Source organism: Aythya ferina, assembly GCF_964211825.1.
Source record: "Aythya ferina genome assembly, chromosome: 13".
In the NCBI taxonomy this organism is placed as follows: domain Eukaryota; kingdom Metazoa; phylum Chordata; class Aves; order Anseriformes; family Anatidae; genus Aythya; species Aythya ferina.
The window spans coordinates 20,229,000-20,243,798 of record NC_140311.1 but is presented as its reverse complement, the minus strand read 5'-3'; the positions used below and the strand labels follow the sequence as shown (position 1 = coordinate 20,243,798).

The following is a 14,799-nucleotide window of genomic DNA, read 5'->3' as shown; positions in this document are numbered from 1 at the left end:
CTCAGCTCCTCATCTCTGATATTAGCAAAAGGAAGGAGAAAATCTCCCATTCAGGCTTGTTCAGTGCCTGCTGTTGCAGTGCTCAGCAGCAGCCTGCAGATGACTACGAGCTCTTACATGTTTTTTAGCTCTGCAGCTCATCCTTCATGCAACGTGTTTATATAATGTTATACTTGCTGGTATATTAAATGTTTAATATTCTCCTGGGATCCAGCACTGCGTTGTCTAATACCACCTCCATGAAAGCAAACCCTTTGTACCAAGCAGCATCAATGAACTTCATTGCTGCAAGTTCATTGAATTAAAAGCAGTCAACTAACGCTTACAGCCCTGAGGAAACTGAGAAGGATTTTGAAAATGGTCAAAATTAGGAAAGGGTCATCCTTCTGCTTCTGCTTGTGCTGAAAGTCCTTTCAAAAAGAGTAATACCGCCTATCAGCAAGCTCTCGCCCTGCTCAGTAGATTCTGGGAGAGGTACACCAGGACAGACTGTCCAGCAAGGACAGAAGAGTGAACATGATGGGCAGGCAGGGAAGAGGTTAGTTGTTATTTCTAGCGATGGCATAAATCAAAGGGCTTTTTTATGACAAAATGGCTTTTCCTTTGAGGCAGCGTTCTGCAGGCACTCAATCCTGCAGGCTCAAGCTCTGCAGCACTTGGACAGACAGGCAGACAGACATATGGATGCCTTCCCGGCACACTGATGTCCTCAGCCATCGCAGTGTCATGGCCATGCCATCCTAAAGCCCTTCCATCCACCCTGCTCCTCTCCCTTCCATCCTCCCTCCAGATCCTGCACTGATCTCATCCCATCCACACAGCTAATTGCTCATACCAGCGTGGCTTTATGAGTAGAGAATTCCATGCGAATTGCTTCAGGGCTGTTCTTTTTTCCCTTTTCCCTGGGAGAAGGCTATACCTGGAGGAACTGAGTGAAGGAGGTGGCACCTGGGGGACCAACTTGCTGCTCGGTGGGTGCACGTCATGGGGAGGTGATGCAGAGGGTCCACTGCTTGCTCAGGGCAGCTCTCTCTACCGACTGAGCTGACAGAGCCCCTCTCTCAGCTTAGCCAGTAGAGGCCCAGGCTTGGGGAATAGCTGCCCTGAACTGGCAATCAGCCCTGCCTGCTTCCTGCAAACGAACTGCGTGTAGAAATGAATGGTGGTGCCAGCATCTTAAGCAGAGCTATGAAGCCAGGGGTAAGTATGCCACCTGTTGGCCTGCGCCAGTTTCCACCAACAAAGCATGAAGGACCCCGGTCCCTCTGTGTGTCCTCCCTGAGCTTTGGTGTGCAGCTCACCTGTGTCAGGGCATCAATAATGACAAGCTATATTTGTGAGTTCTCTTCTTGCTGCCACGTGTTCATGGCCACTGGAAGATTCCCCAGTGACTTGAAATTTCAGAAGGATTTTGAGGCTTACGGTAGGAATCAGAGAAGGTATTAAATGGCCTTTCAGAAAGTTTCTAAACCTACTCCATGACAGGAACTGTGTAAGGTCAGTCCTATGAGCATCCAAAACTCCTGTGGCCACTTGTAATTGAAGACTAAAGAGACTGAGCTAGTTCTCAGATGACAGTTCAGTGCCATCACGATGTGCCAGCTCAGGCAGGCACAGCAGGCATGGGGCTGCCCCGCAACATCCAGGCTTCCCTCTGTCAGTGCTGGGTCTTGCTTAAAACCAAAGGGAGCCATGCTCCATCCATATGTGACATTAATACGTGTAGAGTGACTTCACTGACACAGGCGTCCTGGTACATGCATCAAAATTTGCCCATTTTTCTCTCTTAAATGAGCATGAATTTAGTTATTTAGTTTCATCCATTGGCTTCATGGCACAATTACACTGTATTCACGATCTCTTATAGATGTCATCTGGGTTTGATATTGTGAGAGAATGCAGAATAGCAGTTATTATTAAAAAAAAATAAAAAAATAATAAAAAAATATTCCAGGAAATACGTTACAGCTTATTACCAGTTTGGAAACTAATTATTTTGTTTGTTATACAATCCTGTCATCCCAGAGCTGAGTGATGGCTGAATAGGAATTTAACAAGAAATAGAAAAAATGAGATGTAGACAGCAGGATGAGTGACCTTAGGGAAACTAATTATTCAGTTGCATAGGAACAATTTTCTGCTAAGATTAATTGCTACATTTCTGCTGTTGATACATTTCTTGTATTCTCGTACCTTCACAGGAACACTGAATGACAGCCAACACAGGAGGAAATTGTTGGAATGTAGCATTTCTCCAACTTCACGTGGCAGGGGCCCTTGCTAATTATTTGACTTAATTTCTCTAACGTATTTTTTTTTAGGTTGATACCTCTTTTGGAAGGCATCAGTGAAATGATACATGATGCAATACCACTACATTTTTTGGCTGCTTCTTTTTAATCAGAGGATAACTTTTCCAGAGAGCTAGTTGAATTCTGTCCTCTGAGCCACACATCATAAAGCATCGCATTTCTGAGTCCTTCCGAGATGAGAGCAGGGCCATTAGCAGATGGGATTCATTTCCCCCATTTCTCAATGGTATTTTGCTTTGATACATTTGCGGTACAGCAGTTAGCATTTGTGGCATAATTTTTTAAGTGGCATATTTTTAGAAGAAATCTGTTAGGCATCAATTTAGATGATACCTAACATCTAAAGAGCACCACTGCCAAACATGTAGTGCTTTATAGAGAACATCTGGGGAAATGGTGGGCTTAAAAAGATACAGCAGAGTTTATTTGACCAATTTGTTTGAAATTATGTTCATCGGCATGAATTTACTTGTTACTCGTTCTATAGGCCTGGGTTATGATCTGGAAAAAATAAAATGGCCGGTCAGAGACAATGGTAGTAGCGCAGAGCTAATTCATGCTCAGACCTAGGAAAGTAATAGGAAATTATTGTATTGTGCAAATGAGTGACAAAGCAAAATAATAGTTTAAAAAGCAAAATAATGCTTTCAAAGGAAGGCATTGAAATATGTGTTCAATTGACAGCTATTATTTCATAGCAAATTAGCAAATAAAACTGTGTATGTTTTATAACAATAATGAAGTCTTAACACTTTAAGAGCTCAGTGGAGCATCTCATTTAGAGCACTGCCAAGAAGGGCAGACAGCCTGCCTTGGTTTGCAGAAATGTCTGTCCTTTGAGGATGGTTTTGGGAGGATGCAATTAGGAGACTCAGGACAAGGACTAAGGACAAGCAGGTTTCCCAGGCTAGGAAGGAGCTAGTGGAGTCAAGGCTGGCATCTAAGGATTAGGAACTGCTTCGTTTTGCTTGTGTAACTTTGGTGTAGCTGCCATGGGGACTTGCTTTGCTCCCTTGACATGGAAGTGTGCTTGTGCGGTGCTGACTGCAGCAGAGCAACTGCACGTCCTGCCTTCATGGCCGTAGGAAACCTTAGTGAAAGGCTTGTGATTCATGCCTTCATTTTGATAATGCCTGTGGTACTTAAGAGTTATTTTCCATAAATTGCTTGCGTGAGTCATTTATCCTGCACTGTAAGCATCAGGATCAGAGGAGCTGAGGCTTGGTTCCCTGGGACTGCAGAAAGGACAAGGGAAAACCAGCAGCTGCAGGTGGGGAGCAGGGCCCCTGCCCTGAGCATCTGTATGGGTTTCCAGGCTCGCCTGTTTCCTCTCCATTGTTAATGACTGTCATATAAAATACAAAGGGAAAAATAAATGCCTTTCTTTTTCTTCTTCAAAGTAATTCTAACCTTACAGCACTGAGCTCAGATGGACAGGCACTTGTGCGCTCACGAGCGCTGTAATCGTGCTTGGGACATGTCTGGTTTGTACCAGCGACGAGGCTGTTCGGTGAGGGCCTTGTGGGCTTCCGACTGTGCAGCACCTGCCCACAGTCGCCTGAGGAGCTGGGAGCAGGAGCTGCAGAAGAGGCCGTCCCAGGAGGAAAATAGATCATAGAAGACGGGGGGAAAAGTGGATATGTCTAGCAAGAGAAAGAGAAGGTGAGGGGATAGCCTGCACTCAAGGTAAGTTGAGTCTCTTGCTTTTATCACCCAGGCTAGGAAGGATCCGTAAACCCAGGAAGGGCCCACAATGCTGTTGGAGGCACTGTGGGCCAGAGTGTGACGTTAAGCATCCGCCATCCTGCTGCTGAGCCCTCCTGGGCTGCTGCTCAACCCACCCTCGCCGCAGCCCTATCTCAAGTCTCAGGCACTGCTACAAATGAACTACAATGACTTGTTACAGCTTGCATTTCCTAATCCAATATGCATGTATTATTGCATTAGCACTTGGCACTTCTATTAAATTATGATCCTGTTAGTACAGACTTTAATTTGCTTGAACTACATTTATGAAATGTATAAATATACTTTCCTAGAGACAGTGGCTGCCGTACACAGACTGCAAACTATCCGCAAAGCATGGAGGAACCTGCGGTCGCAGGTGGTGACACGTCTGGCTCTGCACAGGTCTGTTCAGCATATGTGTAGGTGGTGTGATGGCACCATGCGTCTGTGCTCGTCTTCCATGTCGCAGCAAATACAGCACCAGCTAAAACCTGTTTTTAAAATGCACACCTAGTTCCTGCAAGGAAATCCCTACAGGATTCCACAAGGATGCAGTGGGTGCTCTGACCATCCTCTAAAAAAGCAAGAAACAAACTGTCCCAGGCCCATGGGTGCCTGTTCAGTAGGAGGAGTCCTCACAGGCTGCTGCACCATGTAAATACGATAGAACATGGCACTGCCTGTGTTCACCTCCTGGCTCTGCTGCTGGCAGTAGGACATCATAAAAAATGTTAAAAACTCATTTACATCCTAATGCAAGAGTCTTGTCATCCCATGACACCATTCAATACACAAAACAGGCAAAACATGCGGCAATCTCCCTGAACCTCCCAAGTCAGCAACAGCCATGGCTGAGCCTGTAGCCAGCGCCTGCAGCAAGGGGAACAGCATCTGGTTGTGCCGTTGAGAGAAAAAGTGAGAAAAAAAACTTCTGTTGGAGGATTTAATGCCGTGATTGATGCTTCTGAGTGCAACACCAGCCATCAGCATGTGGTGTATTTCTTTAGTGGCTTGGGGATGTATGGGGCTCAAGGTGCCTAGTTTTAGTCTCCTGATTTTGAAGGCTCTCCGTCTTTTCAAACAAGATGGCTTTCACTTCTACCCTTCCTCTGCCCACCCGCAGAGCATTCCAATCCCTAGGATGTTACATGTTTGCACACCTGTGACTGCTGGTTAACACAGGGCAGAAAGAAGTGACAAAGGTCGGAAATGGTGGCAGAGTGCAACCAAGTGTTCATTTCTTTAAAAAAAAAAAAAAAAGCCTGTTGCTGTTTCTGTGAATATGAAATGCTCAGTATGAAATACAGAAGACCACTCTTTGTGAGCAAAAGGTAATAAAGAGGAATAGCGAGTGACTGTATTTCAGGGCTCCGTTTACGCCTGCTTCAAGTACCATGCAACTATAGTCTTTAAACACATACAGTGAGTTTTAATGATGAGTCCATGTCCATCCTAAATCTTCCCTGTCCCTGACAAACGGGTGCAAAGCAAGACACAAAGCTGTGGCAAAGAGAATTCACTAAATTGGTGAATTATGACAGGCCATATCTTGAGAGAGATCTGATCTAGGAAAGAGCAGAACTCTTGGGCAATACATTCACCCTCCAGCTTTCTATCTAGTCAGAAATTATTTCAGAAATAAGATCTGACAAAAAGTCCATTCAATAGTTACAGATCAGGTTGGGATGTATAGAGCTTGGGGGGATAAAGTCCCGTATTTGATTTAGACAGGTCTTTAACCTCAAGCAATGCCCTCTGGAGAATAGTGCTGGATTTGGTATCTCTTCCTGGATTGTTTCTATCTTTATATTTTAATGATGCCAAGGTGGTTGTTAGTTAGATCGGTTTGGTGCTCTGTCAAGTCAAGCAGAGAGCTGGGGCTTGATATCTGCTCTCACCAGTGCCCTTCTCTGTGATGTGCAGAAGCTGCCAGGCGTGGTGTATGGGGCAGGGGCACTGGCTGCTCCCCTTGGGACGGTCCTGGGGTCATTAGGTTCCCAAACAAGATCTCAGGGCAGCTGTCTGGGTCTTGCCCTGTCCCCGTCAGATATTTGTTGCTTGGGTCATGTGAGAGGCAGAACTTATCACATGTCTGCAACTAGCTTCACCCCGTGTCCCCTGATGTGAGTGAAGATTTGCCAGTGACACCAACAAGAACAATTAATTCAGTGTTTTCAGTGGTTCTGCCCCAAAGGGTTTTAAGAAGCTTTCTGACTTAAGCACTTTGCTTGTTTGCTTGCACCTTATTCTGCTTCCCTTTCCTCTGTCATTATGAGATGGATTTTAGAAACCCAAATGTTCAGTGTCTAAACTCTTTGATGTTACAGCTCAGTTGGCTGGGTTGTGTTGACATCAGCAACTCTGGTGATGCCTCAGCCAGCAAGGACAGCTGTGGTCATAAGAAACAAGAGAAAAAAATCATGCTGCAGGAAGTAGTGCTCTAACTATATCAAATTCCTAAATTAAAGAGATTAGGTAAGAATAACAGGGATTAAAAATAAAACCAGTGGGGGAAAAAAAAAAAAAAGAAAAAAAAAAGAAAAAAAACAACTTTATAATGTACTCATGGAGACCTGATAAAATGTTGGGCTTTTGCCTACTTCATGTCGCTGAGATTTGCACAGGAGGTGAAGGCCCTTTACAAGTCTGCGGCTCACGGTCTGCCTTCATGCAAGGCTTGCACATTAGTGCCAAGCGAGGATGTCGTTCTTCGTTAATCTCTCAGTCTTCAGAGGGACAGATTTGCCAGAAGCCTCCTGTGGCTTCTTGTTGCTCTGAGCCCACAGATCAGCCATAAATCTGGCCTAGCCAGATATTAAACCAGATTTATAACCAGCGTGGTGTGACACAGCCGGAGCCCAGAGGTGCCCTTGGCTCTGTGATGTTGCCTACCCTAACGCACCCCAAACAGCCAATGCCAGGGTACACAAACAGTTTTTCTACAAATGCCACGTCCCTGATGTGCATGTGTGCTTCCAGAGGACTTCTCCACCCAGAGGTATTTGGCATCTAATATACTGCTGGAAGGAAAAAATAAAAAATAAAAAGGCTTTCTATCGACTCTTCAGGACTTCACGTTGTAGGAGATGTGGTTCTGAGAACATCAGGAAGTCGTGTCTTTGGCCCTTGAGCTAGGGGACAGGCTTCTTCTGGTGGCCACGTGTACTGTACATTTGGAGCCAGCGTCCATCTGCCTTGTGAGGAGGATCCCATCGCCACTGCTCCCAAATTTCTCATCCTCAGCACTGAGCTAACGCTCTGTCCTCATGTCAGACAGCAGATGTCCTGCCCAGGTGGGCACAGGGGATGCAGCCCTGAACACAAATTTCTGAGAAACATCAGAAACTGGCTGCTGATGGGACTGAGGAATCCCTTATTGAGTGCCATTAGTTGTTGTGCCTCTTCTTTACAGCTTCCTTTTTCTGAATGATTGGGTCTGAAAATCCTAAATTAATTCTGAGCAACATTTCATCAGGTTTGGGGGGAGCAGAGTGCTGTCTGCAGTGTTCATTTGCTATCCTTGGCAATGATCATTTTGGGGTATAACATTTATATTACATCCATTAGAGCATAGAATGGGATATGAATTATCCAAAGCTGTTCCAATCACCACTTAAATCTTTATTGATTGCAAGTAATAAACATAACTACAGTGTTACAGAGAGTTTATGCTACTCAGACACCGGTTACATGCAGCTGACAAAAGCCTAGGGGTTAGTGGGTGAGATTTTCCTGTCCCAAAGTGACTTTTGCTCCTGAAGCTGCTGAATGCTCAGCAGCTCTTCCTTCACACTTCAGTGTCTGAGGGCCAAGCCAAGCACGAGGGCACAGTGCTGCAGACATCAGTATATCCCAGTTTCTTCCTGGAAAATGTACTTTCCTAGCAAGGCTGGCACCAGAGATGCTCTTCTCGCCAATTAACAGCACTTCTGCCAAGAACCTGCTTGGCCTCTCCTGCACAGGTTATTCAGTGACACGGGCTGCTCGCAGCACTGGCACATCAAAATATTAGTAAGTAGTGGGAATTGGTCACCAACAGCACAAATGTGACAGCTTTTGCAGGTGTACAAGGGCCTGCTGTGGCCTCCTGAAGCCTGTAGAAGCTGGAGCAATGGTTTTGCATATGAACTCTGGTTTTGTGTATCTGCTTTATAGAGGTGCAGGTGGAATCATGAAAATGAGCCCAAAAGGTCATTAATCAGATTTAAAACCTGTTATGATTTATAATTCGTGAGGCACATGAGTTATACCTGCTAACATCTGGGACTGATAAAGAACTGTTTCTTTGGTGATTAATTTACTCTTCTTCTACTTCAAACTCATTCAGGCCAGAAAGAAAAATCATCATGCCACAGCCTTTCTTAGCAGAATAAAAATTACAGCAACTAACATGAAATGTTGTTGAGCTGCTGCAGCAAAAGGAGGCCAGGCGAGAAATCCCTCAGACAGGGTGACAGTGTCATGAAGAGAAGGAATGAGAGAGCCAGATGGGTTCTGCATCAAAGTGTTCCCTCTTTTCTGTATTGATGGCAAGGATGGAAAATAATCAGATAATGAAAGAGAAAAGCAATAGAAGCTCTGCATATTGCACATAGCAGCTCTTTCTTCTTAGGGATTATCTCACATGTAAGCAGGGGGAACATCCTCAGCCTGGAAGCAATGCTGTATCTTGTGGAAGATCACCTTCGTGACAAGGAAGTGCCATAGCAATTCCTACATTGAGAGGAAGAAGAGGTCAGGATTTTTAAACTGAACCAAAAGCCTGGGGGACCTGGTTCTGGTGTGGGATTTCAATGAGTGAAAGCTCAGCGCCTCTCAAAAATCGCACCGTCAGCATTGTCCCATCCACTGAGCAAGCAGCAGCAACTGGCACCTCTTGTTCGCTGTCCGTAAGGGATGGATGCCCACACTGCCAGCACCCAAGTGGAGTCTTCTAACCAAGAAGAGAGAAACCAAGCTGCTGAAACACCAGTGAACAACCTCTCTGTTCCAGGTGTCAAACAATGTTTGTAGCACACTAATAAAGTGAAGGCTGTGAGAACTGCAAGGCACCAATCTTCTTAATGGCATGCCTCCCTTAAATAAATCAGCCATAGCAAATGGCTTAATTTGCCATTGGGGGCAATATTACTCAGTATTAGGGTATTGGTACCATTTCCCTTGACTCAAGTCTTCCAGTCCTATGTAAACATCAGCCACCAAAATCTCAGTGGCGTTTTGTAAAGATGCCCAACACACCCAACCTCATGTGGTTACACCAGGATCAGACAAATCTAGATTAAAATAACAAACAACAGAACAAAAAGTCATTCGGTTATGGTGAGGAAGAAAACCACAGCAAGTCTGTGCCCCAGGGCACTGTCCTGTACCACAGGACCGCTGCTGGCCTTATCCCATTCACCGCATCTCACCTTGCTGGGAGTATGGAGCACAGCAAGAGCACAAGATCTCAACACCTTAACATTTCACTGTGATAAAAGCAACCAAACTAATCAGGAGCTGTTCTAGAAATCATGTGCAGGGGAAGATGAAAAAGAATCCCATCATAAATTAAAGGCAGAGGAAAAGCAGCCAAAGCCACCAGGGAAAAGGCTAAGGACCTCACTGAGCAACCCATATAGCCCCTGATCTAATTTTAAAAAGAAGCTGGAAAGTGCAAAATTATCTCAGGAAAAAGATGAAGAAATGTAAGTCTTTTGAGAGAGAGACCCAGGAACAGAACAAAGGATCCCCTGAGCTGCTGGTGAGGTGGCCAGGGGGTCAGCAACTGGGATGAAGCCATCCCACAGGTCACAGGCAACTCACTGGTCCATAAAAAAGCCCTCAAACAAACAGGGCCAGGGCAAGCTCTGAAAAGTCACCTTTCTGCAGCAAGCATGGAAAAAAACCTCCCTTGCCTTCAGTACCAGGACATTGGTCCAGCAAGAAGCACCTCATGCTCTGTGACACCCAAATTTGCACTTTGTCCAGCACGCAGGGATGGGCTGTAGGATCAGGGGGGTGCTCAGTGTCCCCAGCCCCAGGGTGCTGGAGCCCAGGTTGCCTGCCCACCTGCTATACCATAGGCAAATTCCCCTCTCTTTAGTTAAGATAATTTTAGTTTACCTTTTTTTTCTTTTTTTTCTTTTTTTGGCAGTTGCGTGTGCACAATTAACTGCAATCTTGGCTTTTAAAAAAATAATAAAGAGCCCTAATTAGTATGTTAAGCCTCCTCATTTCCCAATACTGTATAATGTTGTGAAAGCTAATCTATAATGTATTGGATGTTATGCAAATTCTCCATGCTCCGTAAGGGGTTTATAAAGGCATGCAAATTAAAAATAGTGTTTGGAATAGGAATGGGGGAAGGGAGCATTTGCACGATAAAATATGCAGAGAGCATGAAAGGTGTTTATAACCTTCTCCCTATTGTTTCTGTATTCTCAGCTGCACAATGCTTTTTAAAAGCGGAGAGATGTATTGCATAAAATCTCTCCAAACTGGATAGTTTTTAAGTGAAATTTAAAATTAGAGAGCTGTTCTCTCAGCAATCATCCACACTGCTCTTTCTGCTGGGGCTCATAGCAGGTGCCTAAAGAGGCTGGGCTCTCCCTGGCTGCACATGATGCCTGGACCTTGTGCTCATCCCAGCCAGGTCAGGGGGCTCCTGGGAGGGCTTGGCTGGGACCCAGCCAGTCCCTGTCAGCGCAAACCTGGTGCCAATCCCAAAAGGTGGCACGGCATCGGCGAGGCTACAGACCAATGGCCCACCCTGGACATGCAAACCCAGCACTTTGACATTCACAAAGGTGTTTCATACAGGTCTGCACATCCTGATTTTCTGCTGCAGCTCCCCAGTGTGCCAGCTGTGTTTGGGATTCTTGGGGCCTGGCGGCTCAAGCCCACACACTGCTGTCTGCTGGGGCTTCACTCTCTGTTAGTGCCACGGGGGAGTCGTGCTGGACCAGAGCCGCTACCGGACACAAAGCTACTGCCAATGCCTGGTACTCTGCAAAAGTGGGGATTTGGCCTTGTTTTGTTTCTCCTACCTTCATTTAACAGTGAGTGCCGATTACTCAAAGCGATATGGGCAGGACCTGGTAATATAGTGTTGCTCTAGCATTAACTTAAGGGGATGATCCAGTTGCCTGCAGTGTAAATACTTTGTGGCCAGGAACCCTGCTTTATCGCTTTGTATAGTTTTAAAGTAGTTTAAAGCTTGAATAACATAAAATAACATAATATAATGTTATTTATGTTATTTCCCACGTGAAGAACTCCTGTAAACCTTGCAGTATTGAAACTCAGTGAACAAGGCATCTTAGACAAGCTGAAAAACAAATGGTGGTACGATAAGGGTGAATGTGGAGCCAAGGACTCCGGAAGTAAGGTCAGTCGCTGAAGGTCTTTTCGTACTGATTAGAAATCACATTTTGACACACTGTTTGTGTATACAAAGAATGACTTTCAAAAGTTGCTATTTACATTTTGAAGGCTGAAAGAAAAGAATAGAATATATATATATATATTGTTTCTGAATATGACAGCATTTTTCTTTCATGCAGTAACAAACTTAAGTTGTAAGTATGTTTTTCTATTTAGTATTTTGCTGGACACACATGGAAGGAGAATCCCCCAAAGCCCTCAAAGCTGCTATCTTCATTTGAATTTCCAAGTTCCACCACAGCCAGTGTGTATTATTCAGACCAGCATCTTTTTTTTTTTTTTTTTTTATTATTTTTTGTTTGATTGAGTGCCCCCACATTTTGTTGCAAAATTGTAAATTAGATCCTATACAAGCCAGTTAGGAAAACAGTCACATGCTTGTTAGGGGTGGAAAGTAACAGGGCAGACCTTTTACTCCAGCATGGGCGGCAGTGGTTGCATCAACCACACTGGATTTGCAGCAAACATTTATTTATGCTGCTAAGTTAAAAGAAAACAGAGTTTTGTTTTGTTTTGTTTTTTTCTATACTGAAAGAGGCATTGAGCATAAAAACACTGATGTGCTGTGCTTGTTGTTGGAGTAAAGGATGTTTTCAAAGGCACCTATAGGATTTCTCCTGCTGAAATCAGTTGCAACCGAGTGCCTAGCTCCCTGGTGCCTTTGAAAGCACTCGCTGTAACAATTCCCACAGAAAATGCTTCTGATTTGGAGCCTCCTCCTTGTATCAGGCACCATTTCAAGTTCCAGCCCAGCCAGCAATGAAACACATTGCTGTCAGCTGGGCTGGAAGCTGCCTGGGGCACAGCCTCGCACCTGTTGCATGAGATAAAGCTAGGATCCCAGGAAGTCTGAGCATAGCTGCTGCAGCAGCAAACCAGATAATTGTAAGGGGGTACACATGAGCAGTATTTTCAGAGCTCATAGCAGGCTGCTTGCTAAAACTGCATGCATCTAAACTGCCTGTGAAATGCACAGACACTTAACAAGGTAGACCCTCTCTTATTCTGAGTGCATGAAGTTTGAATGCTCCTGGAGATAGTCATACACTCAGATCATCTGTAGGCATCTGCAGTAAGCCCAGGCAGAGTGGGGCTGGCAGCAGCAAGGAGGCTCACCTTGCCTCAGCTCAGACAAGAACCACTAACACCCTATTCTGTGGCAGCAAAAGGATTGAACTTCTATTTAAGCTCATTACAAAATCCCGTTTTTAAAACCAAAATCTTTCTCCCCCATCTGTCACATCCTTCAAGGATGCAAACCCCGAGCAGCACGTTTTGTTCAGCTGGTCGCTGCAGGTGCTGGGTTAGCTTAGGGCTCTCCTGCTGGACCTTAACCTATCTGACCATCTTCCTAAGGCTGATTTTTATTTTTTTAAAACCTGTGGGAAAAAAGGTAGAAAAGTATAGCAGCATCTCATTAATTTTATCTACATTCACCAAAGCCAGGTGTCCGGTGGGTTGTTTTTTTTTGGTTTTTTGTTTTTTTTTTCTGGTTTTAGTTTTATAAAGTGAGAACCTGCTACTTTATGTAGCCCAGTCTGCCTGTTAGAGTGTCCTGAAGGTGCCATGGCCACTAGTGGTGCCCAGCTGTAGGCAACTTTTCTGTGGGACAGAAAAGGCCTGGGGAAGCCAATGGCAAAAATCTTACCGACTTCCACACGGCCAAGATTTCGCACAGCAAACAGTTGCTGGATGGAGCAGCCCCTGCTGCCGGCCCTGCTCCACGGGACCAGTAGCACCGACGAGCGGGTCACACAATGTGACCGCCGTGGGTAAGGCTGTCGGGTCATGTGGGGGTTTGGGGAATCTGAACTCCGGATCAGAAAGTATGTATGTGTGGTCATTGTGGCTAGGACTGAGTGAAAAGTAACCTGTCTTCTGTCTGCCTTTTTCTCACAGCAAAACTAATGGTGTGGTTCGTTTCTCTTAGGACAAGACCAGTGCTCTGAGCCTGAGCAATGTGGCCGGGGTTTTCTATATTCTTGTTGGAGGCCTTGGGCTTGCCATGATGGTGGCTTTAATCGAGTTTTGTTACAAGTCTCGGGCAGAGTCCAAGAGAATGAAACTCACCAAGAACACCCAAAACTTTAAACCTGCTCCTGCCACCAATACCCAGAATTACGCTACGTACAGAGAAGGCTACAACGTGTATGGCACAGAAAGCGTGAAAATCTAGGGGTACGAGTACAGTTCAGTCAACTAAAAATCTTTTTTTTTTTCTTTATGCTTTAACTTCTGTGTGTTCTTTTGTTGTATGCACTAGAGGGCTGCTGTAAATGGTCTTTAAAAACGCAGACCAGTGGCAGTCTCTTTTCCATGGTGTGGGCTATTGACGATTTAAAGTTCTCCCCTGCACAGAAGCAGGCTCGTCACCAGCCTGCATTACCAACGGCGATGGTGGGGTCATGCTGCAGTGAGGACTCCTCTCCCCAGTAGTCTGCTATTCCAGCAGCTCACTGAATCCAAATATTTTGTTAATTTAAAAAAAAAAAATCAACTTTGTTAATTTAAAAACAATCCAAAATTCACACCTCTTTTTCTTGAGACCTCTTCCCCTTTATTTTTAAAAGCCATACTCAGATCAGGTAAGCGCTTTTAGAAATCGTGATACGTAAAGCATGCAAAGCAGAACTGAATTGTTAGAGGTGGCTGTGACACCCTCACCAGCGCCACAAAGCACACAGGCTGCATCCTGCTCCTGCCTGGCTACCAGGGAGCTGGTTTGGAGGCTCATTTTCAATACATATTATATATACCAGCTGCCTACAGGCTGCATGGGGCTTGGAGGCTGCTGCCAAGCAGGCCGTGGGGACCCAGGGGAGAAAGGTCCCTGGGAACACCCCAGCAGCACAACGTCTCATCTGGGCCACAAGCGAAGGAGCAGAACAAGTTGTTCCCAGCCTCACTGGACATTATTAAAGCTCAGTGCCGCTCATGCTGCCTCCTTTCCTGTGCAAGTTGGTTCGTTACCTTCTAATGAAAGGCTCCCTTTCAGAGGAGAAAAATGAAATCTCATTGTTTTTATTACAGATCCTCGCTCTGACAGCACACAGAAGGAGAAGCAGCAGAGAATGTGGCTACTTCACGGATTTGGACCACCTGAGCCAGTCAGTCGTACTCTAGCCAAGGTGTCAGGCATGACACACGTTGATGATGGTGCAATGAACTTTTAACAGGAAAAACTGATTTTTTTCCTTCAGTGCCTTATGGAAGACTCTGAGACTCACAACAATGCAAACCATCACTGAAATATTCTTGCTTTGCTTGAAAGAAAAAAAAAAAAAAAAAAAAAAAAAAAACAGAAAAAAAAAGGAGAGAAGAGAGAAGAGGAAGA

General features: G+C 45.0%; 1 protein-coding gene across 4 annotated transcripts in view; it reads left to right on the top strand.

Moving 5' to 3' along the window:
• The window catches only part of GRIA3 (glutamate ionotropic receptor AMPA type subunit 3), a 151,922-nt gene that overhangs the window by 135,365 nt on the left and 1,758 nt on the right, over nt 1–14,799 (top strand). For 2 of the 4 annotated variants that reach the window (XR_014697425.1, XM_084534018.1), the window contains 3 exons: nt 11,295–11,409; nt 13,396–13,643; nt 14,496–14,799. The exon at nt 14,496–14,799 is cut by the window's right edge and continues 1,758 nt beyond it. Coding sequence is in view for 2 of the 4 variants with exons in the window: in XM_084534018.1 (XP_084390144.1) it covers nt 11,295–11,409; nt 13,396–13,641 (361 nt within the window). In the remaining 2 variants the exon portion in view is untranslated. The remainder of the gene's footprint in view (nt 1–11,294; nt 11,410–13,395; nt 13,644–14,495) is intronic. The other 2 variants (XR_014697426.1, XM_084534019.1) reach the window with 1 other exon arrangement.